The 26126-nt window shown below is 54.4% G+C and overlaps 1 protein-coding gene across 4 annotated transcripts in view; it reads left to right on the top strand.

The window, feature by feature from the left end:
• NCOA1 (nuclear receptor coactivator 1) overlaps window positions 1–26126 on the top strand; it is a 184189-nt gene that overhangs the window by 153888 nt on the left and 4175 nt on the right. For all 4 annotated transcript variants that reach the window (XM_072858206.1, XM_072858205.1, XM_072858207.1 and 1 more), the window contains exons 8-18: window positions 423–518; window positions 1379–1519; window positions 2387–2534; window positions 3251–4595; window positions 10045–10228; window positions 13102–13287; window positions 15606–15732; window positions 20125–20293; window positions 23285–23599; window positions 23768–23869; window positions 24952–25351. In XM_072858206.1, coding sequence (XP_072714307.1) covers window positions 423–518; window positions 1379–1519; window positions 2387–2534; window positions 3251–4595; window positions 10045–10228; window positions 13102–13287; window positions 15606–15732; window positions 20125–20293; window positions 23285–23599; window positions 23768–23869; window positions 24952–25351 — 3213 coding nt within the window. The remainder of the gene's footprint in view (window positions 1–422; window positions 519–1378; window positions 1520–2386; window positions 2535–3250; window positions 4596–10044; window positions 10229–13101; window positions 13288–15605; window positions 15733–20124; window positions 20294–23284; window positions 23600–23767; window positions 23870–24951; window positions 25352–26126) is intronic.

The raw sequence follows: 26126 nt of genomic DNA, 5'->3' as shown, positions 1-26126 counted from the left end.
ACTCTCCTTTTGGTGTCCCAGCTATTATTTTCCAGCGCATTAGCTGGATTAATCCATTGCGGTTTACACAGGAGATCATGACTGGAAGGAATAAATTATGGTATTTTATGACCAAATACTTTGCCTGAAGCTGACAGTTGCTGGCTTTTAGTGCTGACTTTTATTGTACGATACTGCCAGATCCGAAAAGCCTTTACAATTAATTTCTCCAAGCACTGGAAGCCTCTTTTCCAGCAAATTTTACAGAGTTTAGAAAGAGCCTACTTGCTTTGAAGGGCCGGAGGATTGCTCAGGGTAAACACTTCCAGGGCAGGACCTGGCAATCAAGCCCAACAGTGGTATTTTAATTAAAATGTTAAATTGCAAGCGGTGGTTGTAATGTCTGATTTTCACGTTCCCGGTCCCTTCTCCTGCTTTGGCAGATTTCCAGTCGTGTCTGATATGCATCGCGAGACGATTACCTCGACCGGCAGCCGTCACCCCTTCCGAATCCTTCGTGACCAAGCAAGACACCACAGGTAACGTCCCAGCGATGCCGGGGAGTCCTGGAGGCTTTGTTGTCCCCGGGGGACAGAGGCCAGCGGTGCAGTGCAGGACCCCATAGCACGAGCATGGTCCTGGCCTTGGCAAATGGCAGCGCTGCCTGCTAGCACCGACGCGGTTGACATCTCATCTGGAGGCACCTTAGCTGAATTTACACCTCAACTGATCCAATCCGCCAGACCCCTGCCCTGCACACAGCCCCTGTCTGCTCCGTTAGATTTCGGGAGCTGTTGAGGTTGCTGATTGGTGGCGATGAAACAGTCGTCACCTTCCAGCTTCGGGTTTGCTCTTGGCCAAATATTATTTTCTAGCCATTCTGGTGACCTTCTTTCTGGTAGTTGATCATCACCCTGGACTTCCCTGCAGCCTGTGAATCCTTAATGAGCGTTTTCCCTGCTCGCTGCTTCCTGCCCATGGCTGTAAAACAGCCGGCAAAGCTGCCTGGTGTTTCATGTCGAGGGAGAAAGCAGGCAGCAGGTCCTGCTTGGAGGACCCCCTGGTGTGGGCAGGGTGGCTGGCAGGGTGTCCCACCGGGCGAGGGTGTGAACCCGGGGACCCCAACCCTGGAGCGGTGAGGGTCTGTTTGGATGAAGGTGCTTCTTGCTGGGTTTTGGGTCCACTTCACCTGGCCAAGGTGCGCGTAGAGGTCGGTGCACGCTCCAGAGCAAACTCCTTGAACCTCCACCTCCTTCTGGAGGACATCCTTGTGTGCTCCTGCCACTGCTGCCTGATGCCAAATAGGACGTGGCTTCATTTTCCACATTTATGGACCTATTTGTGCTGAGGGGCTTCTCATGCTGTGCTCAAGTAACGTGGCTTCTCTCTCTCCACCCAGGTAAAATCATCTCCATTGACACCAGTTCCCTGAGAGCTGCCGGCAGGACGGGCTGGGAGGATTTGGTGCGGAAATGCATCTACGCTTTCTTCCAGCCTCAGGGCAGAGAGCCATCTTACGCCAAACAGCTCTTTCAAGAAGGTAACGGGCTCCTCTTCCCGGCTGGCGCGCTCTCCTGCCGAGCAGCAGGAACTGCAAGGAGAAGCCGGAGCTTGGTCCTCCTTGCTGGATAAATGTTTTCTGGAAAAAGAAATGCTGCAATAATAATCACAAAGTGCCAAAGGGAGAGGGGAAAGGGCTGAGTAACGCTGGAGGAGCTCCTCCAGCTGGGAGGTTCCCTGTCACCCTTCAGGAAATATAGAATTGAGACAAATAGGAGCTAAATATGATTATTTTAATTTTTTTTCCCTGTGCCATCTGCAAACGCCGCCCCAGTGTCTAAGCAGAAGAAGCGGAAGCTCTTTCGTGAGCGTCTTTGCTCTGTCGGTTCTTTCATGAGCATGTTTTCTGTGTCGGCGAGGATGGTCACGACAGGGAGGTGCGGAAGGCAGGACGTAGGAGCAGGAGGCCGCTGAGCCTCTGGAGGCCTGTAACTCTGCCAGGGTTGCAGTGGCAGCATCCCGCTGCACCTTCCCGGCCTGGCTGGGCTTCATCAGCTTGTACGTTGTATGCTGGAGATGGAGTGATAGCCCCTTCCAAAGCTCTGAGCACTCAAGGATGGTGCTGGATGGATTTAGATTTGTCCGCTGCAGGACATGGGTTTGGAGCTGGAGAAGCAGCTGGGAGGATTTCTGTGCCACCATGGTTATTGATAACCCTCTTATTTTCTGGGTCTATGGGGTTAGCCAACATGCAGCGTGTGGTTTTGTTTGCTGGGAAAGTGATTGTCCCAGGCAGGTTCTCCCTCTCCTCTGCTCCTTCCATCCTCCTCCTGGTGCTTGTAGGATGTTGGGGGTTCTGGCTTGAGTTTCTAAGGGGGGTTCTTGTGTTTTTGGTTGTCTTCTTCAGTGATGACACGCGGCACGGCCTTCAGCCCCTCCTATCGATTCACCTTGAGTGACGGGACAGTGCTTAGTGCCCACACCAAGTGTAAGCTCTGCTACCCCTCCAGCCCGGAGATGCAGCCCTTCATCATGGGCATCCACGTCATCGACAGGTACGTCCCCACCCCGCCACTACCGAGCCGTGCCAGCACCTGGGTGGGCAATCCAGGAATCAAAGTGCCTGTTCCCGACAGTGGAAGGAGGATCCACTGGTGCTCCATGATGCTGGTTTGGAGATGTGATCCCCATGAGGAATCCGGGGCTGAAAACCAGCGTGGCGGCAGCTCTGTTGCTCTTGATTATTCTTGTTTTTCAAAGAGGTGGCCCCAGGAGTTCAGGTGGAGGTTTATAGACGTGCTTCAGATTTCTGCCTTGCCCTGGAGAACTTAAAATATTTGGGGAGGGAGAGGCTCTGACGAAGTGGCAGGACAGGGAGAGGTGAGGCTGTGGACCTGGGCTGTGCTGGAGAAATGCGAGGGGGCTGGGGTGGAGGGGAATGCTGGCGGAGCATGGTCCTCCTCTAGTCATGTGGGAACGTAAGACCCAGAGAAGGTGATGCCGTCGGGGTTTAGCCAGTGAGCAGCCGAGATCCCGAGCAGCGTTGCGTTTCTGGGGAGATGCTAAAGCTGCTGCACTCCATCCATGCTACAGAAATGGATCCAGAAGCACTGGTGGAGATGGGAAGGCTGAGACCACCAGGGCTTGCAAGCTGCTGGTCTGCAGGCTTCAGAGCTCTGCAGCATGGACAGAGGGCAGGAGCTGCCCGAGTGACACCAAAGGTTGGGGCAAAGCCTCTTGTGACTTTTCCTCTCCTTTTCGTCTCCCGCAGGGATCACGGCATGCTCTCACCCCAGGAGAACACTAACTCCACGATGTCCCTTCCCCGGGTCAGCCCCTCGCTGAACCCCAGCATCTCCCCGGGGCAAGGCATGGCCCTGCCGCCCTCCATCCCTCCCTCCAACGGCAGCATGTTGGCCACCAACGTGAACCAGCAGCCAGGCGCCGGCCTCCACAACAGCAACTCCAGCACCAGCCAAACCAGCTTTGGATGTTCACCTGGGAACCAGATAGGAGCCAACGTTGCCTTAAGCCAGGGACAAGCCGGTCCCCAGAACAGTAACCACACTTTGAACCTCAATAGCTCCCCCATGAATAGTCCAGGGATTACCCCACCGCAGTTCATGTCTCCGAGGCATCGGGTCAGCCCAGGGCTGGTGCCCAGACCCAGAGTGCCCAGCAATCCCTTCTCGCCCACCATGCCCACCATGCACTCCCCCGTGGGCATGGCCAACAGTGGCAGTGGGGGTGGTGGTGGCACCGGTGGCACCAGACCCTTTCCCAGCGCCCCCATAAACTCTATGCAGGGGCTGACCGAAGGTCCCAGCACGCCGGTGGGCTACTCCACGCCACCCCCCGTGCTGAGACAGCTCAGCTCCCAGAGCTCGCCCGGCCGCCTCGCCATGCAACCCATGAAAGCCGAGTCGAAGGACAGCAAAGAGATCGCCTCCATCCTGAGCGAGATGATCCAGTCAGACAGCGGTTCGGGGGATGGCAAACCACTGGACTCGGGCATGCTGCATGCTGGTGACAGGCTCTCAGAGGGGGACAGCAAGTGCTCCCAAGCCACCAGCCATAAGCTGGTCCAGCTTCTGGCCACCACGGCAGAGCAGCAGCTTCGACATGCCGATGCGGACACGAGCTGCAAAGATTCGTTAGCCTGCGCGGGCACCGCTGGCACCTTGGCCTCCGGCAACCCTCCCAGCAGCACCTGCCCTTCCTCCCATAGCTCATTGACGGAGCGGCACAAGATTTTACATAGACTTCTTCAGGAAGGCAGCCCTTCCGATATTACCACCCTGGCCATGGAGCACGAGAAGAAGGAGAACGCCCCGAACCCCGCCACCACCCCCACGGCTCAGAGCCAGCTGCCGGGAGCCCCGGACATCAAACTGGAGCCAGACGCGCTGAAGAAAAAAGATGTCAAGGATCACCAGCTCCTGCGCTATCTGCTGGACAAGGATGAGAAGGAGCTTACTGCAGCCCCAGCGCTGAGCCTGGACGACGTGAAGGTGAAGGTGGAGAAGACGGAGCAGATGGACCCCTGTAACACGGCCCCGGTGCCGCTCGCCAAACCTCCTGCCACGGAGGAGGTCAAGCTGGAGACACAGGGCCAGGTGAGTTGACCCATCTGCATCCGTGCTGGTGCGATGCTCTCGACAAGTCGTGTTTTGGGGGCAGTTTCCTCCAAAACTGCTGGTGTGCTCACTCCACAGCAAAGTGGTGGGGCTGGGAGGAGTGTGGGAAGATGTCCTGTGGCTGCCGCAACCTTCTGCCCTGGTGCCACCTTCTCCAGCGCTGATGCCACCTTCTGCAGTGGTGGTGCCACCTTCTCCAGTGCTGGTGCCAGCTTCTCCAGCGCTGATGCCAACTTCTCCAGTGCTGGGTGCCACCTTCTCCAGTGCTGATGCCACCTTCTGCAGTGGTGGTGCCACCTTCTCCAGTGCTGGTGCCACCTTCTGTAGCAGTGGTGCCACCTTCTCCAGTGCTGGTGCCACCTTCTCCAGCACCAGTGCTATCCCCCTTTGTCCAGATGCTTCAAGTTTTGGCAGCTCAGACCTTCAAGGAGATGGTGGGAAGGGAAGGGAGAAACTTTACCGAGGTGTATAAAAATGAGAAAGAAACGTAGCACATCGCTGCAGGTGGTGGGCTTGAGTGAGGAGAAGAGCACGTGCATGTTGCCATGCCAAAAGGTTTTTAATTCTGCATCTCTGGGCACATTCAGGGCTCGTGTCCCAGGGAATTTCAATCCCTTGCCCTCTTGTTGGCTGAGATTAGCAATTATACGGGCCTTTTAGTTATCCTAAAAGTATTATTAAATTGAATAATCCAGTGACAGATCTCTGCAATAGAGATTTGGGTGTATAAATATTCATTACACGCAGCTATGAATAGAAGAGATTTCTTATTTTTGAAAGCCAGGGGAGATGGTAACATGGATAAGGCTGCTTAATCCTTTTTAAGCAAAGAGAAGAGAGCGGCTGACATGAAGAGCAGGGCTGATCGCCTGCTTACTGACTGCGGCAAATAAGGCTGCCGGCGTTTGGAGATACAGGATGAATAACAGAGCGCTCGGAGAGCCTTGGATGATAAATACACACTAAATCTCTTCATAAGGTTAAGGGCTCAGTTGGCTTGGGAGTCGCGGCCGGTTAACCTATAGGTGAGTGGGAATTGAACTCCTTATCTCTGTCTATAACGTACTTTCCTGGTGTCATCGGCTCGCTGGATGGTACGTCCTCCCCCATCATCTCCCATTTGAGATCCATCATCTAGATTAACCTCCCTCTGGGTGAGGAAGACCCAAGTCAATCAAGACGTGCTTATGTCGGGAGGCACATGGGAGCTTGCAGGTGGGCAGTGAACCTGCCGTAGAGCCAGGTACCCACCACGAAGCTCCAGTGGAAGGCACAGCATCCTCCCGGGAGCTGCACGGGCTCTTGTACGGAGCCGCCCCAACCTGCTTTCATGAAGCTGGGAGCGTGTCGGGGAGCGCAGTTGTAGCTGAAATCAGGCAAAAATGCCAGGACACGGGAAGAGCTTTGCTTGCCTGGTCTCCAAGACATCCACGTGCAGGGTTCACTCGCCGGCTGGGGATTCAGGCAGGCTCTTTGCTGACCGTCAGTGACGGTTCCAGGTACTCCTTCCTTCGGAGAGGGCAGAAAGCCCTATTAATTAAATGAGGCTGTGCTAGCTAATTGTGCTCTGCTCGCAAACAGGCGCACAGAGCTTGGAGGACTCGAGCCTGGATGTGTTTATAAGCCCCTCTCCTGCACTGTTGGAAGCAGCCGAGCATTTTTAGGCTCTTTCATGGCTTTTCGGTTCCAAGTATCCCTCCCCAGGCAGCTGGAGAGCATCAGGATTATACATTGGACCGTACTGAGTGCTTCCAGGGAGTTAATGAAAGAGGCTGGAGAGGGTTTGCGGAGTCTTAAAATGCATTTTCTGAGGAGTGAACAACCCTTCACTGCTCAGCAGCGAAGGACAGAGTTTCATTTCCACATGTTTTCTGTTACAGGGTGCTTTGGTGCGGCATGCGGAGGGGGAGCTGCCATTTCAAATCAAATCTAGCACTTGCTAGATTTTTGTTTTCATGTGTGATTATTTTAAGAATCGAAATGTCAATTAGAAGTTATATTAATTGTGGGGCACGCTCTGCAGCTCGCCTTCAGCCTTGAAGGAATTATTTCCTTTCTGGATTTATCCTATGGAAATGCCACGGGTTTGCTCGGAGCCACTTGTTTGTGGGGTGAGAACAAAAAATATTTGGGTAGGGCTTGGGAAAGAGCTAATAGGAATTACAAGAGTTTAAAAAAAAAGAAGAAAGGAAAAGAATAAGGAAGGTTTTGGAAGGGCTTTTCATCCTTGTGCTTCAAGGCATGAGCTGAACTTCAGCTAGGTGAAGAGGAAACTTTCCTTCAGGTCACGTTGTCTTAAATCTGCCCTTGAGCAGGATGCCGGGGAGCAGGCAGCGCTGCCTGCGCCTGGGAGCGCTCAGCTCCCTCCGCCGTCCACACGCGTGGAGGAGGAGTCCAAAGAGAAGTCATGGATGCCCCATCACTGGAAGTCTTCAAGGGCAGGTTGGATGGGGCTTTGAGCAACCTGCTGTAGTGGAAGATGTCCCTGCCCATGGCAGGGGGTTGGACTAGATGACCTTTAAAGGTCCCTTCCAACCCAAACCATTCTGTGATTCCATGAAAAATGAAGTTTTACCTTCTTTTTCGTTCGCTTTTTGGTCTGAATGTACATTTCAGCTTGTTTTCACAAGCAGGGTAGAAGCCTTTTTGCGAAAAGAAGAAAAAAAGAGGAGTGATGACAGAGAGCTGGAGATCCTTATGGAAATAGCTGCCTCCAGGAAGCAGGGCTGCACAGAAAATTCAAATGATCTGAAGCTTGCAATAAAATCGTGGGATTATTTAATTTGTGCAAGTATTTCGTTGCCCAAGCGCCTTGGGAGGAGAAGACCTCCACGGGAAGGTCCAGCTAGGGATGAAGGTTTGCTGGGTGGGTACCACCTGGAAGCGTCTCTGACCTCCTCACCAAGCTGATTGCACGCGTGGGGCATCCTACGAGCTGGCGGGGCGAGGGATGAAGGGCAGAGATGAGATGGTGTCCTTTGGATTGCCTTTTGGTTGGCTCTAGTTTTGGAACCTTGTTTTTGCCAGGAGCCAGAGGTTTGGGGAAGAAGAAGCTGTTCAGAAATATTCAGCCACACCGTGTCTCCATCCCTTGCACCGTGGGTTTTCTCACCCATTTGGGGACAGAAATAGGTCGTGGAGGTCTGAGCCTTCTCTGAGCGAGACTGGATGGCCTGAGCTGCTCCAGCCCTCCAGCACTGGGCATTTTTTAGACGTGGAGGAGAAATATAATACCCATTAAAGCAGGTGCAGATTCCACATGCAAATTCACGTGCTCCAGAAAACAACTTATAAGCACCCTGCTCCCACCACATGTCCTTCATTCCCACCCCTCCATCCTCCAACCTCTTCACGTACCCAACGAGCAACGCAAGAACTTCCCTGCTCCCGTTTTATCTCCTCTTAACGTCCGTTTTGGATGCCCACAGCTCCCTCAGTGCCCTTCTTCTCCCTCTGCCTCCAAAATTACCTCCCTGCAAGAGGAGATGGAGTTGAGGAGATGGAGTTGAGGAGATGTATTTCTGCCATATCGTGGATGTCTCCCATTTGCTTCAGTTCTCTTTGTTTTGCAAACTTGAGCTTTAAAGAAGTTCTGCTTGGTCGAGAAATTACGTTATTTGGAAGAGTTGAGACGTGCAGCCTGCTGCAGGAGTTGAATATGCTGCGTTTAATTCTCTCTGTGAGCCTGGGTTTAGGAGGATATTCTGCTTCTCAGGGCTCTGGGGTTAGGATTTGATGGAAAGGATACAGGGGAAAAGAAAAAGACTGGTTAGTCCATTATAACTTGCAATATTGATGCCTGCTGCTTGGGGTGCACTTTTCATCATCAGCATTGTCTAAACATCATTTAATTCACAACGTGCTACTGTAAAGGAAAAACAAGCGCGTGCCCTTGTTGTCACATATGTTAAAAATACAATTCGTCTACCCAGGTGCTCCGTGGGACTGTAGGAAAGGGGGAAAAAAGAGCGGTGAAGGTCAAGAAGGAAATCTCTGGCATGGTGGGGAGTGTGAGCCGGGTCTCTCAGGTCTCGGATGCTGGACTGGGCTCGTGGTTTTGATGGAGCCACCGTTGTTGGAGGGTCCATCCCAAGCTGGAGCCTCCCGCAGCCGCCCCAGGCTTTGTCCTTGCGATGCACCGACCTGTGCGTTGTGGAGGTGAAACTGGAAGCAGCTGCCGTGGCAATGGGGATTGCCACCGGTTTGGAGGATTTTATCTGAGATATGAAATATTTCTAGCTAGGATTTAGGGAGAAACTTCCCATGATTTCTTCTGGCAAGGGGCAAAGCTGTCACCTCGGTGAGAGGCCTTTAACGCTGCTCCGTCAGCCGGGGAAGCGCAGAGGCATCCCAGGGATGCCCCAAGCCAGCGGCCTCCCGGCTATTTATCACGGGCAGGGGCTGTCGGCTGCAGCCTCGTGTCTCGGCTGATGGCAGAGCCTCTTATCAAAGCCAGGATCCCAGTTCCTGCCAGATTTCTCCGTCTTCTCTGGACCGGACCATCGTTCCCTCCATTCCTCCTGGCTTCTTATCAAAGCCAGGATCCCAGTTCCTGCCAGATTTCTCCATCTTCTCCAGACCAGACCATCATTCCCTCCATCAAATGCAAAGATTTTACCCAGTGCTATCAAGTTGTCTACTAATTACCCTGTGTTAGTGGCCAGGCTTTCCCTAACGCTGAGGGGCGGCTCTTCTGGAAGCAGTCTGCATCCTTAGATTTTAAAGCATTTAGCTTCCCTTGAGATATTTTTCTTTTTAGCCAAAGCTCATTTATCTCATCCCCTTTAATCCCAACCTGCTGCTTTACAGCGCTGCTATTACAGCCACTGGTGCAAATCCCTTTCCCAGTAACTTTCCCATTTATTTGAGTCCCCAGGCTAAACATCTACTCTTCCACTCTTAGCGCTGATGAAGGCTGGAAAAGCTGAATGATATTTTACTACCCCATTGAGGGTAATTACATGCCCGAGGCCAGCATCGGTTTTGGACACTTGTTCCAAAAAGTCACTTCTGTTTCTTAGACCAGACCATTTTTTTATTATTATAATTTCAGCATAAGCATATATATATTAACAAAGCAAATTATCTCCCATTTTAAATAGCTGGAGGTTATATATACCGTTAATAACTATGCTAATTGCAGCGCGCAAGCATCTCGAAGCTGCCGCCGAGGACCGGGCTCCAGGGTGGGGACCCATGTGCTGGGAGGGGACAGTCCTTGTCCCCCCAGGGTCTGCATCGAGCCGGGCAGAGGCATGCGGGGCTGGTTCTCTATCCATGCGAGATGCTCCGCGTTTTGGCAAGCGAAGGGATGGGGGGAGCAGCGCTGGGGGGCTTTGTGCATGCGAAAGCAGCGCTTGGTCTCGCCGAGGTTGTGCGTTGGGCTCAATCATCGACCTATGATTTTTTTTTTTTTTCCCTTCCTTAGTTTGCTGCCGAACTGGAGCAGCTGGACCAGCTCCTGCCCTCGCTGGAGAAGGCGGCTCAGCTGCCCGGCTTGTGCGGACCGGAGAGAAGCGAGAGCGGCGTGGCCGGCGTCACCGTCAAACCGGAGATGCTGGCAGCCCCCCTGCAGCCCAGCACCGCTGCCAGAGCCCCCACGGGACTCAACCGTACGTGTCCGCCCCCGGGGAACACCGGCGCTCGCCCTCAAACCGGGTCCCTGCCGGGGGGTGGGAGGGGAGGGTCTTCTCCGTCACCAGCTCTGCGGGGGTACCACCATCCTGGTGATGCTCTGGGGGACCTGGGCTCTGCAGGCTGGTGCAAGGCTGGTGGCGGGGAGCCCCACAGTCCCCCTGCAAGCAGCCGTGATGTGAGTAAGGGGAGAGGGATTCTGTCCCTCCGAGATGCGTGCGTGGTCGCAAGGGAGCCGGCAGGCTCAGCCGGAGGTGTTTGAGGTTTCAAAGCATCGCTGTTGCTTCCAGACAGGGGTTTGAGACTTAATACACTCAGGTGCAGCATCAGGATCTTTTTTCTAGACGTGGGGAAAAAAAAAAAAGACCTGATTTGTCTCCAAAGTGAGCAGTTTTACCAAAGAAAAAATTAGGATTTCTCTCCTGAAGGAGCCTGCAGGCAAATAATGAATTCAGGGTGTTACGTAGCAAAAGCATACGTGGACCCCATGGCTGGGAGGCTCAAGCTGGGGCTCCTCGGGGTGGGCTTCCCCAAGCTGGGCAGTAACAGAGGCACAGCTCTTCCCAGCAAACCGCCCGCATCCGCCACGGAGAAAGCAAGCTTTTACCAATTGCAGCATAAATTTGCCCAAATAACTGCACCCAGCGGCTCCTGCCGTCGTGGCGTGCTTGGTCAGAGCCCACGCCGCACGCTTGCCATGATGGACGTCCCCGTGCCAGCCCCAAGCCCTGCAGCGCGAGGGATGCTCGCCTGTCCCCTTTGGTACCCCGGGGCAGCGTGCCCAAGCCGGTCCCGGCCCCGTGGGGCTTTTCCCATCCCACGCTTGATTTTTCATGGATATAATCATCTGTCACATCCCCCGTATTGCTGCCGCTGCAAATCGCGTTGAGTCTTGAATGCTGAAGTGCAGCTTTCAGAGCAGAGGGAAGGAAGAGTGAGCGGCAGGACAGGGCCCAGTATAAACCAGTTAGATGCTGGTCCACATCCTACCCGGGGAGGGATAATCGTCCTCGTACTTATTCAGCAAATGGAGATGAGGAGGTTTTGGGTTCCAGCCCAGCAAGAAGCCCGCGAGGTGGCTCTGGCAGGCAGGGCTGGGATATTTTCGGAGGACTCGGGTTGCAGAAGCAGAGCCTTTAAAAGGGTAGGAGCATCGTAGCAGAAGGAAAAGCAACGCGGTGGTGTGAACACGGCCAAAATTGTGCTGTGAAGTGGGGTGAAGCCCACCTGGGAGGCTGGGTTTGCAGTGGGCTCTCAGGGGGGACCCTCCGAGGGCAGCGCAGCATCGTGCCACCGAGCAGTGGTTTGCAGGTCTCTAACCCCCCCAAAAAAACCCTCTGCGAGCTGCAGGCAGGCTCTGGAGCAAAGTGCTATGGGCTGAAACATCGCCCTGCCTGCGATAAATCATCGGGGAAGAATTTGGGATCTCATGAATTGGAGTATCAGCTAACAGAAGATGTACAGGGTAGGGCGTAAGAGATGGATGCCAGAAGGGTGATGAGTGACGGCTGCGTTGAACCCGGAGGCATCGGGGAGCCGGGCTGTGCCTCCCCTCCGTCGGGGAAACGTCTGGGAAGTGCAAAGGAGCTGTCAGCCCCGTAGCTGTAGCCATGAACCGATTCACCCATCACCTCCGAGCTGAATTCATCATTAGGCTTATCGCTCAAGCCTAATAGTTCCTTGCCGAGGACCTTCTTGTCCCAGGGCTGAGATGGTTGGTACCTTCGGCAGTGGGGACGCTCGTAATGCTCCGCATAATTAGAGAGCGGGGCTTATTGCCTTTGGAGGAAAGGGAATCCTGCATCCAAGTTAGACTGGAGAGGAGGGTGAGCACGGTTGCGGCAGGGGCTGCAGAGCGAGTGGTTGAAATGCCAACTGCTGCCCTCCTGGGTTACAGCGTCTAAAATAGCAGTTATCGCTGAGGAGATCCGCCACGAGCCTCGCTGAAGGCACTGCCGTCGGGTTTAACTCGTGCAGAGCAGCAGTGGTGCACCCCTAAGCCAGTCCCCGAGGATTTAGAGGTGCTGCTGGCCAGGAGAGGGGTTGCCAACAGCTTCTTACATTCATCTTTCAGTTCAACGTGAGCATTTGAGACGTGCTCCCTGACGGCAAACTGCAGCTGAACTTGCAAAAACTTACCTAAATAAAAATGAGAATATTGCAAGGCCTAACGACATCATCTGCATTGATTTAAAGCCAGCAGGTGATAGATGAGAGCTGCATAGGCAGGAGGCCAGCACAGGGAGCGTCGCTGCTGAGGCTCCTCTCTAGCTGCCAGGCGTAAGGGGGGCATGGCTCCGGCACCGGGGTCACCCTCGGAGGGAGCAGAGCCTGCTTGATGTGCCTTCACCTTCAATAATTCACCGTGGTCCTGATACCCTCCTTTTAGCAGTGTTCAAACCCTGCCTATATATATTAGATGGATGCAACCCCTATCCCCCTGCCTTTCTTACATCCAGTTGATTAATTTTTATGCCCAGCTGATTATTTTAAGCTCCAGCTACTGTTTTTTGCTTGCCAGCCCGGCTCCTGGATCCCCTTACCTTCACACAGCATGGCACAGCGTGCAGGAGCTGCAGTGCTGCCCGGGGGCTGTTGTCACCCGGGGTGGCTCCCCCAGGGTGGCTACAGGTGACCAAGCCACCCGTGGGACCGAGCCTTCAGCTTTAGGCGAGGTGACACCCCACCACGACCCCCTTCTTGCCCTCTAAACTTACTGATGCTGGCTCCCTCCCTGGCAGGGCGAGGATTTTGCCGAGCGCCGGTGATCTTGCAATGAGCCTTGGGAAGAAATCTGACTCGTGCTTTGTTTCTTTTTTTTTTTTTTTTTAATAATTTAATGAACCTCTAGCCATGAACAGCGGGCAGGGCGTGCAGCCTGGTCGGACCCCGTTTGAATTCTGCGACCCCCTGGAGCCAGCGCAGCTGAGGCCGGTCCCTTGTCCTGCGAGCAACGGCAGCAGCCCGCACGCCCGCGGGCCGTCCCAGCAGGGCAGGGGCACGGTGACCGCACCAAACCCCTTCCCACCCGACACAGGTACGTACAGCCACAGGCATCCGCTCCTCTCCGCCTTCTCCAGGTTACGCCGAGGCTTCCCCCGGAGTCCCACGGGAGAGAAGGCGCTGCAGGGTGGAGCTCGAGCATCGCTGTTCACCACCAGCTTCTCACAAGCAGCGAGCTTCCAAGCTGTGCTTATTCTTTTCTCTCTTTTCGCGTTGGTATAGCTTCAGACAAAAGAAAGACCTTTCTGTCCGTCCCAGCTCCCAGGGAGGCAGTCAGAGGAGGCTGCATCCCCTCGCCCGAGCGGTGACAGCAGCTCAGGCTCCCCTGGCACTGGTAGAGGTTTAATTTCCACCAGACCCGGAGCACGGGTGGTGTGTTGGGAGAAGAGCTGCAGAAGCAACAGTCTCACCTCACCTTGCTGCAATCGCCGACAGCAAAACACCGCAGACCTCAGCCATTTCGTCAGCCTGGGCTGCTTCTCCACCCTCCTCTGCTTCCCTTGATGCTTCCCTCAATGCATCAAGCGATGCTAAACATGATCTGGAAGGGGGACCTTGCTTGCCACCATGCACTGGGGCTGTACAACGGCTTGACTGCAGGTGCAGAAGGCAAATAACCCAGATCTCATCTTCTCATGACGGTAGCGTGGGACCAGAAGAGCTGCTGGATTCATCTACTGTCCCCTCTCCGATGGTGGCCGGGCTCCAGGAGAGCATCAGCCCTGCATCTCACACACCGTTCACCCTGGAGCACAGCTCTGGCCCCGCTCGCAGGGTGGGACTGCCACGCTCCCCACCAGCCCACGCGTGCAGGATGCGCGCGGCTGGTACTCGTCGTAACTCTGGATAGCCCTGCGCACAACCCGTCCCTCTGAATCACGGGAAGCTCTTGGTTTGGGCAGCTTCTCTTGAGAAGGAGAGCATCACACGAGAGCTTTCATCCTCCTCCGAGTCCCCTCCAGGAGGGAAGGCAGAGGTCAGCCCTGCACGTTGCATCGTCACGGCAGCTTGCAGCTATATAATATTATTATTTTACATCCTGCCCTGATACCTGTTAAGCCACGGCTGGGTCCGGCTGCATCGAGGAGCATCACCCACACCCTGATAAATGAGCTGCCGGTAAATGATGCTCTGCTTGGGAAAACCTTGATGATCTTCAGCATCAGTGAGCCTGGGGACGAGGAAGGATTGGGGACGGGCTGCACCGCGACTGTGCCACGAGCCTCCCTGGCCCGGCTGGAGCTGCTGCGGCTGCCGCCGGCACCCCTGGGATCCGCCTGTTGCCAAGCAACCTTAAGGCTTTTTTTAAGAAATTTCGAGAAATAGAGGAGTGCTTGGTAGGAGCCGCCGTGCCGGTGCGTGCGCTGGGATGCTGAGCATCCCCGAGCTGGACCTTCTTCCCCTCAGGGCTCTTATTTTCTCTTTTTTGAAACAAACCCCGTGGTCCGGGTGGCACGTGAAGCTGGTGGCTCCTTGTGACAACAGCAAAGACACCGGGCACTGGGTAACCACAGGCGTTTTCAAGCAAATAACGTATTTTATGGAGAAAATAATGAGCTTGGTTAAAAGAAGAGAGATTTTCATCTTTGGCAATTGTCTTCATCAGCACTTCTCTTAGAAACTCGGGGGTTTTGGCATAGGGGCAGCCACCGATGGCACGTCCCTATGTGGCAGAGATGCCACCCCGGCCAGAAATGTGCTTACCCCTCCATTTTCCATCTCGCTGGATCTCCATGGGCTGGGTTAGCTGAGATGCCGTTTGATCTTCAGTCCCAATTCTTATTTCAAATGGGATGACGTCAAGTCTCCAGCCTCATAAATCTCTCTGTCCTGGGCTTGGGCTCCAAGTTCTGCTACAACTTAATTTAATTGCGTTGGCTCCTTTCCCTCTGCAAATTAACTTTCCTCCAAAAGAGAGGCAGGAGATGCTAATGGGTGTGGGCTATTTTTTAAGCTAAAATCTCTGGTAGTAACAATTTGCCTTCAAGAAGAAACCTTCTAACTTGACTAAATTTGGAAGATCTTGCTAGAAATGTGCTGAAAAGGGAAACATTTTAATAGCATTTGCACATACTGGGTACGCAGGGTCCTATATATCTGCTGTGTGTGCAGGATCTGCGTAGATTTTCACCCAGAAGTCCATGCTTATAATTAATGGTTAGGAAACCACGCCTGATATCTGTAACTTTGGGTTGAAAAGAGCCATAACTGGTGAATCTTGGCATCCCTTTTAGGGATGTTTTAGGACACGGTTGGCATCCCGTTGCTCCGAGCTTGCCCGGTCCCCCCGGCAGCACCCGAGCCCTGCCCCCGCACTAACCTTTCCTCCCCCCATCCTGCTTTTCCCCCCAGGAATGCCTGAGCTGGAGATGGGGGTGCCGGATCACCAGTTTGGACAGCCGGGAATGGGGGAGCAGATCCCCTGGACGGATAACAGCATGTCAGCCATGAATCGAGGCGCGCTGAATAAACCCGAAGAGTAAGTACCGTGGGGCTGGCGGCTTCCCGACCTCTCCCAGGAGAACATCGGGATGTCCTGGCAATAGCTGCCTGGGTCAAAGAGACGTCTCCTTGCTTCTGCCTGCCTGGAAAGCCGGCAAGTGCAGGCTGGGATGATCACGACTGCCTGTTGCCATACGGCGGCGGTGGTTGCTGCTGGTACCATAAAGTGCCGGGACCTGGGTGGTGCAGGGTGGTACGATGCAAGAGATGACGTCTGTTATCTCTCTAGGGACAAGCGTGTGAGTAGATGAGGAAGGTGGGTGGTGGGAGATGTCCAGGGTATGTCTGGACCTGAATAATCCCGTATATCCACGGCAGAGCCAAGGATGCTGCAAGTCCCCGCTCTCCCTTGCCAGTGCCAATATTTGGGTTGGTGTTCTCCAGCATCCCTTCTCGCCGGGGGCAGTGGTGGGATCTGGAGAACCATGGGACAGCTTTGTGTTTTCACGCGATTGCAGCTCTTTGCAGTCCTCATGTGCTTGGCTTCAGCTAAAATTATTACAGCTCTAATCCAAGGTCAAATAACCCCCTCCGGTCTTCTAACCACCTTTTTTGGGTCCATGCCCCAGGGAGCAGGCAAGGGGCCATCACCTGCCCGAAGTACAACGTCACTCCTTGGCTATAAACGGGTTGGAGGAGACCGTAGGTCAGATATTTTGGGATGGGAGGTCAGAAGGGTGGCGAGCCCCGCTGATGGAGCTCGGCGGTCGATGCCCTGCCGGGCAAGGGGCACCCCAAAGTCCTCGCTGAGCAAGCAGCGCTGGCAGCAGTGCTCATGGAGATGGATTTGATGCGGACGGGAGGTGAATTCTCCCCCTGGCCTGGGAAGGGCTTCAGGTACCTGGTTTAAGAGCCAGCACTGATGAGCTCTGCACGGATCCTCTTGCCAAAGCCCAGCCCTGCTTCGCAGAGAGGCAGAATTTCCACTTCTAATTAAAGTCTTTAGCAGATGAGCACAGCCTCTGTTTTCCAGTCCTGAAGAAGACACATGTAAGAGTCGTATCTGAGCAAGCTGGTAGCCAAACATCTTTTTCTAGGGGCTAAATTTGGATTAATTTTGAAAAGCTCTTTGCTCAGCCCAAGAAGAGAGGTGCCTAAGTGGTCTCCACTGCTGCAACTGGATCTCGGACTTCTGCTGGAAAGACTTAGCCTCTTGTTGCTTGAAAGAGCTGGGAGATAAAACAAATCCCCGTTTAACTGAGCATTTACATCAGCCCGAGTCCTTGCCATAAGGAGGTAACTTGCCTTTTAAGCCTTGCCAGTGTCATTATTTTGTTGGGATAAGATCCGTGGGGCATACCTGGCAAAGGGCAGAGCTGCTAGAAAAATCAATCTGTTTTTTAAGCTACGAATGTTCCTTAAAATGCGGCTTATGGGGTAAAAATGACCGTACCTTACTCAGCAGCCTTGTGCTCCAGGCACTGAGTCAGTCTGGCTGGCTGTAGACATTTTTGTCTCCCCAGTCAGTGCAGCTGGGAGGAAGGCAGCTGGATTTTCTTCTGGCTCACCCTTTGCAGCAGGATTATTGAGTGAGGACCCAGGTTGGCGTGGAAGGCTTGGGATCTGTGCAGGTATCAAGGAGGGAAGCGTTTGGCAACAGCATCCCGTGAGTCCTCGGGGGGGAAAAACACCTTGGGTCGTTTTCAGGGCAGAGCCCTGTGCCAGGAGACAAGGTGGGACCAGTGGAACGGCGGCATCTGCCTGAAGCCTGGTGAGATGTGGAGGTAACAAATCTCACACAGTCCCTGCCTTTGGAGAGCGGAGGTTTCAACCACACTTCAAAATTGCAACCTGGTTATGGTTTTACAAGGTAGTATTTGATTTTCTCAGCATTGAGGGGGGAGAAAGCAACGAAAACCATGCTGCGTGGTAGGACTTCCCATGGCTCCATCGGCTCCCTACAGCAAGGGAGGGTTCCCCACGTGGTGGAGCCACCAGTAGAGCCAACACATGGACCGGGGCCATGAGATGACAGCACTATGAGAGGTAGAGGGCTGCTCGTCCTGGTGAGCCTCCGTTCCTCCTGAATTAGGGTCTCCAGGCTCTCTGGTTCCTGCCGGAGGTGGTGGGCAGAGGCAACACTGGAAGAAGCTGGTTCCCAGCTCAGTTCCCTCTCGTATCTTCAGTAACCATAGGTCTGATGGAGCATCGTGGGTGAGACCTGCCTTGGCAGCATCTTGGTGGGGTCTAAACACTTCCATCTAGCAGTATGGTGATCAACTACAAAACCCCGCTTCCACTGCAGCCGAGAGAAGAGATTCTGCTGGGGAAAAGCCTCTGGACTTTGGTCCTCAAGACCTGCAGATGTGCTCTGGCTGGGGAGGACACGCTCGTCCTGGGAGATGCCCACGGTCCCAGTGGCTGCCTGTCCACCCGATGGAGACCGCAGTCGGAGCAAGCAGACGGAGCCTTTGGACTGCAGATATTACAGGACCAAGAAATATATTTTAGCTAAGATCAAACCAGCAGAGCTTTTGCTTTGGGGGTTGTAAAGGTTTCCCAGCTGGGAGGTTCACGTTAGCTGGAGGCGGGCTGAGGTCCTGGCCTCGTTTAAGGAGCTGGTGGTGCCCAGATCTCCCAGCATCAGGTGTCCTGGGGAACAGAAGCTTCCTTTTTAAATTCTCCCGTTCCCTAAATCCTCCCCTGCTTTTTGCCTCTTGATAAAGTGGGACGACTACAACATCCCCTCTCTCGTGTCCCAGGCATAAGTGCTCTTGTGTCTTCTGCAGAAGAGGGACACCTTGGGCCAGGTCCAAGGCTCCTCGAAGCAAGTCCAGGTCGCTGTTCTCGCACGCGTTCCTCTAATCCCCCAAGGTCAAACATGCCACCCGGGGCCCGATTTGGTTGCCTCAACACTGGCACCCAGTGCCATCTGAGATGCCTGAGGTTTCTAGGACATCTGTGCAGGGCCAGAGACCTGCAGCCTTTCGGAGCAGCGCTTGAAGGCCATGCCAGGGAGATGTTTTACGGGACCTTAAGCAGCATTTGACACCATCTCTGCAAGTAGCTGAATTTCTCCTCCTCACCGCATGCAGAATCAGAGTTTTTGCCTTAAAAAAAGCCTGAAGGGTCACGGTGGATAGAAAACCTTTGCAACACGAAACCAGTATGACTGGGGACATGATGCACGGGATCCAAGATCTCCTTTGCTCCCTGTTACCTGCCCGGAGACTCGTCTGAACCCCACCATGGCATGGTGCTGGAGGAGAGGAGGGGTGGGGAAGGCTCTGCAGGCTGCATTGGGCTGCAAAGCAGGACGCACCAGAGGTTTATTTACTACAAAAAGGTTGTATTATCCCCATGATCTCTTTATAAACCAACTTTTGCCATCCATGCAGAGGTCTGGCATGGGCTGAAGAGATGGTGCCAACCTGAATTTCTCCTCTAGTTGCCTGTTAATGTGGAGGAGAAGAAGCCTGTCCTCCCCTTCCTCCGCAAGAACGATGTCTGTGCAGCAAACTTTGTCCTTTGGCCTTAGCACTGAAAAACCGGGGTTGATGCAAGCAGCAAGTAGCAGGGACCTTGGCTACGGAGTGAAACTAGCCCTGCTTTTCACCTCCGTCTCCCCGCTTCCCTCTCCGCTCCCACTCTGCAATTTAAGAAATCCCAACGCCGAGTATTTCTTTTCCCTGGATTAGGCTGCATGTGTTGGCTGCAGCAGTCTCGGTCAGATTGGCTTCAGTTCCTTACTGTACATCTGGTCCTCATCTGGAGCTAAAAGGATAAACATGTCTGCTGCTTGGGAACTGCTGGCATGTTCGAGCCCTCGCCTTTGTGCCTCTCTGCGAGCGTGATGTGCCACGGCTCTCTTCATCGTGTCAGACCCAGCAAATCCGATTGACTCTAATTAGTCACGTCATTGGAATGTCTCTCATTACATATTAATCTTATTCCCAAAGAATATTGAGCGAGCTTTGCAGAAATCTTATTTTTGCAGCTCAAAGGTTCCCCTTTGCTTTCAGCTGCTTTGCTTCCAGCTGCTCTGGCTCCATCCAAGCCTCCCTGCTTTCGTGCCGGCAGAAGTTTTGCTCTGCTTCCCACTGTCCTGCCCAAAACGCCAGCGGGAGCAAAGCCTGCCAAAGCACCAAAGTTTGATTCCCAAACCTCAGCAAAACGCTGTCCGGGCTTCGTTTCGTGGAGAGCTTCATCCTTACAAGCAGGTTTCGGCACAGGGCTTGAGCTCGAGCGGGCTCAGCCGGTGTCGGAGCCGGGGGGACGAGGCTGCATCCCGTGGGGTTTGCACGATGCAGTGGGGTGGGAGCGAGTCCCCGTGGCTGCGGGGGCTGTGTCACTCGAGCACGTCCCAGCTCAGCCTCCTCGCTGCTTCATAAACCCTAACGTGCCTCCCCTTGACTTCTTCTCTCTGCAGCCAGTGCATCACCTCGCAGCTGGATGAGCTCCTCTGTCCTCCCACCACGCCGGAGGGTCGGAACGACGAGAAAGCCCTGCTCGAGCAGCTCGTCTCCTTCCTCAGCGGCAAAGACGAGACGGAGCTGGCCGAGCTGGATCGAGCTCTTGGGATCGACAAACTGGTCCAGGTAAAGAGAGAACCACTCGTGGGACTTACTGGAGGTCACATACAGGGCCAGATGCTGAGGCTTGACGTGAGCGTGGAGGAGGATTTCCAGCATCTGGTAACAGGAGGCCAGATGTGAGTGGGAACACACGAGCGCGTCAGATTCAGAGACGATACTTAACACCGCACCGTTCTCTCCCCCCGCCAAAAAAGCTGGAAAACAGCCCCGTGAAATACAATATCTCGCTTTTCAAATGCGATCCCCCATGAGAACCGGCAGCCTGGCAAAGAGGCGGCCGAGCGTTTTCGGCCCCGGGCGGCTCATGTAACGGGGAGAGCTGGCAGGCTGTCCTGCTTCCCCACCTTACCGGGGGGATTAGGGCACGGAGGAGCCTTCCAGCTGGAATCCCACAGCCTGGGATTCCTGAGCCTGGGTTGTGCTGCCTAATAATATATCTAATGGCCTCGCTGGTATGAAACCGTGCAGCCCTTACTATCAAGATTGGCTTACAGTGCAGCTGCCCTTCTGTCTCGGGTTGAACCGCAGGGGGAAAAAAAAAATGAGGTTTGCTTTTAGTGGTGCTGTCTTATTCGGATAGAGCTGGGGTGCTGGTTTCTGCAGCTGAGGTCTGGTGGAGACTCCTCGTTTGCAGATATCCGGGGGGCCAGATGCCTCTGAAGAGTCCAGGGTTTCATAAATAACAGGGCATGGCAGGGGGAGAAAGCTGGCTGCAGGGGAGCTAGCAAGGGAGGTGGAAAATGAGATGGATCGCTTGGGGTTTGTCTTGGAGAGGTTTCTTCTTCCGTGCCCCGTAGCACTCACATGCATGCATTTTCCAAAACAAGGAACAGAATCGAAAGCCTGTTAGCAAATGCGACGTCCTAAGAAAGAAGCTGCTCAGAGCAAATCCCTCTGGCTGCTCTGGGCCTGATTCAGCGTCGCGTAAGCCCGGAGGTGGCACATCTCCTTCGGTGGCCCTGACGCGATGCCTTGCGCTGTGCTCCTGGGAGGTTTTATCTTTTCGTCAGCGATTTGAGGGACCTGTCAGTGACTTGATTCCCGAGTCAGGTATTTGCCACGTCCCTTTTCTCAAGGCTGTGCCTCCAAAATCACTGCCTACCTTTTTTTTTTTTTTTTTTCCCCCCCCCCACAAGTTAGGGGCAGGGAGTTCAGCCTGTCTGGTGCAAAGGATCGGAGATGCTCTTGCCAAAGATGCAGCTGCAACAGCTCGGTGTTTTCACAAGGGTTTTGCACACTCAGCTGGCAGAGCTCCCCAGCACCCCTTTCCTGCATCGGACAGGCTCCAGCAGCATCGGACTGCTGGATTGAGATGCCCTCGGATGGTACCTGACCCTGCCAAGCATCCCCACACCAAGCCGGTGCCGAGGAGCACCTGGCTCGGGGGGATTATCTCATGTTTGGACCCCGACCCAGCTTTGCTCCCATCCAGGGATCATTTCGTTAATGGGAATCTTGGGCTTTTTCCATGGCTTCGGCTGAACCTCAGAAATATTTTGAATAGTTCCATGAAATATTTGCTTGAAAGACGTCTTTAGGGAAACAATACGTCAGCATAAAGGCATCTTTGGGAAGAAAATGTGTTGATAGTTCCCCTCCAGGATGTGTTATTGGCAGGTAGGGGTTCGCATCCCCTGGGGCAGAATTTGGGGATTTACTCTGCCTTCACCAAACCCACCGTCTTCTCCGTGCTACCACAGACGTGGTGGGATGAGGTGCTGGAGATATCTGCACCCAGTTTAATCAGGAGGTGGCTGGAAACTGGGTAGTTTGGGGAGAGAAGAGTGAAGGAGCCTCATTTCAGCAGGTCTGTGGTTTCTGGCCATCGCAGGCTGCTGGTTTACGTCCTGGTATCCAGTCCTTGAACCATATAAGCTCCATCTTAATTTATCTTAAGCAATTTATTTTTCCCCACCACCATCTTAACTGATCCTAAGCAATATATTTTTCCCCACCACCATTCCCATATCCTCATCCCTGCCTTCAAGCCTTAATCCTTTGATGGGCACCATCTAACCAAATCCCAACGGCGGTGGGATTTGGGGGAGGGGGGGTTGTGTGTGTGGTTTCTCTTAACGCAGCTTTCTCTTAATCCGTGGGACTCGGATTAAGGATTCTGGCTCCAAGGTGTTACTTCTTTGTGGGTTCAGAGCTCAAACACCAAATTTCTCTGCCTGAGCCAAGCTAGAGCAGTGCAGAATATCTTCTCATCATGATTTGCCGGTGTGGAAATCATCCCCCAGCTGTCAGGCGGCTCGTTTGTATAGGAATGGCTGTGCTATAGACCAAAAGGTCCTGGCTCCCGTGGGTTCCTAGCAAGGGGTGTCTACGAGCAGCGCAGGAGAACAGCCGTGCTTCCCCATGAGCTCTCCCAGCCCCGGGGCTCCGCGGGTCCCCCCCTTGGACATGGCCTGTGTCCGAGGTGCTCTTGGGGCAGATGGGGACCTGAAACGCCATACCCCCTGCCTCCAGCCCAGCCTCCGAGGCTGCATAAAAGTAGGAAAGGAGAGAGAACACAAACTATTTCCCATGTTCAGGTCGATCCTCCGAGCCTTAGGGTCTGTCCAACCAGGCATGCTGCTGTTTAGAGCCCAGATGAGCAGCTCAGTGCTAGCAAGCCCTGAGGAGGAAGGCAGAGGAAGGCAGCATCGCCTACCGCTACCCTGCAACCCCCCCCATCAGCCCAGGGAAACGAGCCCTGAGCCCTTCCCAAAAGCCTGGCCTTGGTCCTTGCTCCCAAGCAAGCCAAAAGAAATCATTTCCATCCCTCTGAGGTTTGCTAAGCCCCGGGGAGCGGGTGTTTAATGCCCTCCTCAGAGCAGTGCTAGCCAGGCTGGAGCCTGGCCCGGGGATGAGAGTTACAGGCAGCAGCATCCCTACGAGCGAGCTGCCCCATGCCAGGCACGTCCTCCATCCCCTCGGAGCTCTCCCGGGAGAGGTCGGGTGCCGGTGGGGCTCCAAAGTGATCTTTTCCTCCCCCTTTGCCTTCGCCAGGGCGGCGGGCTGGAAGCCCTGACGGAGCGGTTCCAGCCCCAACAAGCCACCCCACCGCTCATGATGGAGCAGAAACCCGGCATGTACCCCCAGCCTTACTCCTCCGCCTCTCCCACCACCAACCTCCCCGGCGCCTTCCCCGGCATGGTCAGGCAGAAGCCGTCCTTCGGACCCATGCCGGTGCAGGTACCGCCGCCCCGCGGCGCCTTCCCCACCAGCATGGCCATGCAACCCCGGCAGACGCTCAACAGACCCCCGACGGCCCCCAACCAGCTGCGACTTCAGCTGCAGCAGCGGCTGCAGGGGCAGCAGCAGGTAATTCTTCCCCCTCCGCATCCCAGGGCCACGGGCAGGGGGACGGAGGGACCCTCGCTCCTGCCTGCAGCCCACGCATCCCGATCAGACGGGCTCAGACGGGTGGGAAGCTCCTGCATCGGAGTTTTGAAGGTCTCCCTCACTTTTTTTTTTTTCCCTCTCCTCCAGCTGATCCATCAAAACCGGCAGGCGATCCTCAACCAGTTTGCAGCCAACTCCCCGGTGGGCATCAACATGCGGGCGGGGATGCAGCAGCAGATCACGCCGCAGGTAAGAGGGATGCGGCACGGTCTTGCAGCTGGGAAAAATTGAGGGTTAATCCCCGCGCCCTTCCTGTTAGCACAGCCTGGCTCGCTCCTCTCTGTTGTTAACGGGAGAGAAAAATTCTCCCGCGTGCGGAGACGAGCTGCTGTGGGTTTTTTGTGTTTTTTTTTCTTCACCCTTCTTCCAGCTCCTCCACCTGCTTAAGGTATAAACACTTCATTATTGCTTAGAGAAGAATGTGCTAACGCATTTAATTGAGAAGGATCTTTAGGAAATAGATGCCATCCTTTAAATACTAGAATCTCTAGTGAATCTTCTTAATGATCCTGCAAATCCCCAGGCCCTCAAGTTCTTGTTTGGCTTCTAATAAAGTGAATAAAACATCTGCTGGGTACGAGGAGAAGTTGGAAAGCCTAGCCAAGTTCTGGTGACTTTATTCCACTTCTCCGAGAAGCCTTTGCCTTTTTGGGAAGCGGCGTGACGTCCCTAATGTGCCGTGGGGAGTGTTGGTGATGGGGAAGGGGACCGAACGGTTCCCATCGTAGCTCCGATTTCAGCTGCTGATGGCTTTGTCAGGCTTTTTAAGGTGATTAATTCCAACACATCTGGCTCGGCCATATGGGGAACGAGCCCACGGTGATGGAAAAGCTCGTGGGATGGGGTCTTTTTTTTTAACAGCTCGCAGCTGAAGGAGTCGAGGTCAGGGATCCTGGGCTCTGGCGTGCGGGAGCATCCCGGTGAGGGCACGAGAAGGGGGTCTCGGGGAGGAGAGGGGTGGTTGGTGGCAGCAAGGTGACCGAGAGCCTCTTTTCCCAGCTCGGGGGATGCTCCGGCTCCTGGAGCTTTGCCATTCGGCATATCTGGAGGCCGATCTTTTAATATCACCAACCTGCTCTGCCCTGCAGTGGCGCAAACGGGCCAATTTACAGCATTTCGGGATTTTTCCAGCTTTCCTTGCAAACCGAGGACGAGCCCCCTGGGACGGGGAAGGGGAGCACCCACGGCTCTTGCGCCGTGGGGGCTCTGAGCTGTTTGCCAGAACCGGAGGGTAACGATGATAATTAGGGCATCCCCCTCCTTCCCTGCAGCCTCCCCTCAACGCCCAGATGCTGGCCCAGCGCCAGCGCGAGCTCTACAGCCAGCAGCACCGGCAGCGGCAGCTCATGCAGCAGCGAGCCATCCTGATGAGACAGCAAAGCTTCGGAAACAACCTCCCTCCCTCCGCTGGGCTCCCGGTACAGATCGGAGCCGCTCGCTTGCCCCAAGCACCCCCCCAGCAGTTCCCTTACCCCCCAAACTACGGTACGACCCCGGGAAACCCTCCCACCTCCACCAGCCCCTTCTCGCCGTTGGCATCCAGCCCCGAGGCCGCGCTGGCTAACCGCAGCAGCATGGTGAACAGGGGGATGATGGGCGGCGTCGGAGGGCAGTTCGGCACCGGGATGACCCCGCAGATGCAGCAGAACATCTTTCAGTATTCGGGATCAGGTACGTCGAGCAGTTGGTTGCACTGGAAAGCCGACCGGCGGTGGGGAGGGAGAGGCGGAGGGCAGAGCTGAGACCCCCGAGGATGCTGCAGCCCAGCTCTGCTCGCCCGTCACCGCAAGCTTCACCCCCGGCCATCTCACCCAACCTGCATACGGGTCTGGTCTCTGGTCTCCACCTCCCAAGGGACCTTTTCTGGTTGAACCTCAAAAAAAAAATACAGTTTGGGCAACTTTAACTCTTTCCTTGAAAATAATTTCCTTAACTCTTTCCTTGAGAATCAAACTGCAAGGCAGTCCTCTAAATTGCTCTTCCTTAAATATATATGCTCTGAAAAAAGCCAAACCCTTGCTGAGATGTCTGGAATGAGCTGCAGGCAGCTTACGCCTCTTGCGCGGGCACCACGCTCGTATGAGATGGGTGAGCCGGCGCGGAGTTGCGTGCAGACGGGCACTGTCTTGAAGGTCTTCACTTTGGAGCATCAGCGCAGGGTCTCAGCAAGGTGGACATCACTGATGAGCAGAGAAAACAGCGGTGTGGCTGCAGTAGCCCCGCAGGAACCTCTTTTGGCATCATCTCATCATTATCCTGGCTATTTTCCAGCCAGGTGTGATGCTAAAAAGGAACACCTGCTGATGGAAACCGCTTCGGGGGGGGGTTTCCCTGCTCCTTCATCCCCGGAATATTCACATTTGAGCAATACAGCTGCTCAAAATGAAAACCAGAGACCCTGAGACCAACAGTCAAGGATGATAGTTCGATGATGGTTCGACGCCAG

Source organism: Ciconia boyciana, chromosome 3 (genome assembly GCF_034638445.1).
Source record: "Ciconia boyciana chromosome 3, ASM3463844v1, whole genome shotgun sequence".
Taxonomy (NCBI): domain Eukaryota; kingdom Metazoa; phylum Chordata; class Aves; order Ciconiiformes; family Ciconiidae; genus Ciconia; species Ciconia boyciana.
This window is presented reverse-complemented; position numbering and strand designations above follow the sequence as displayed.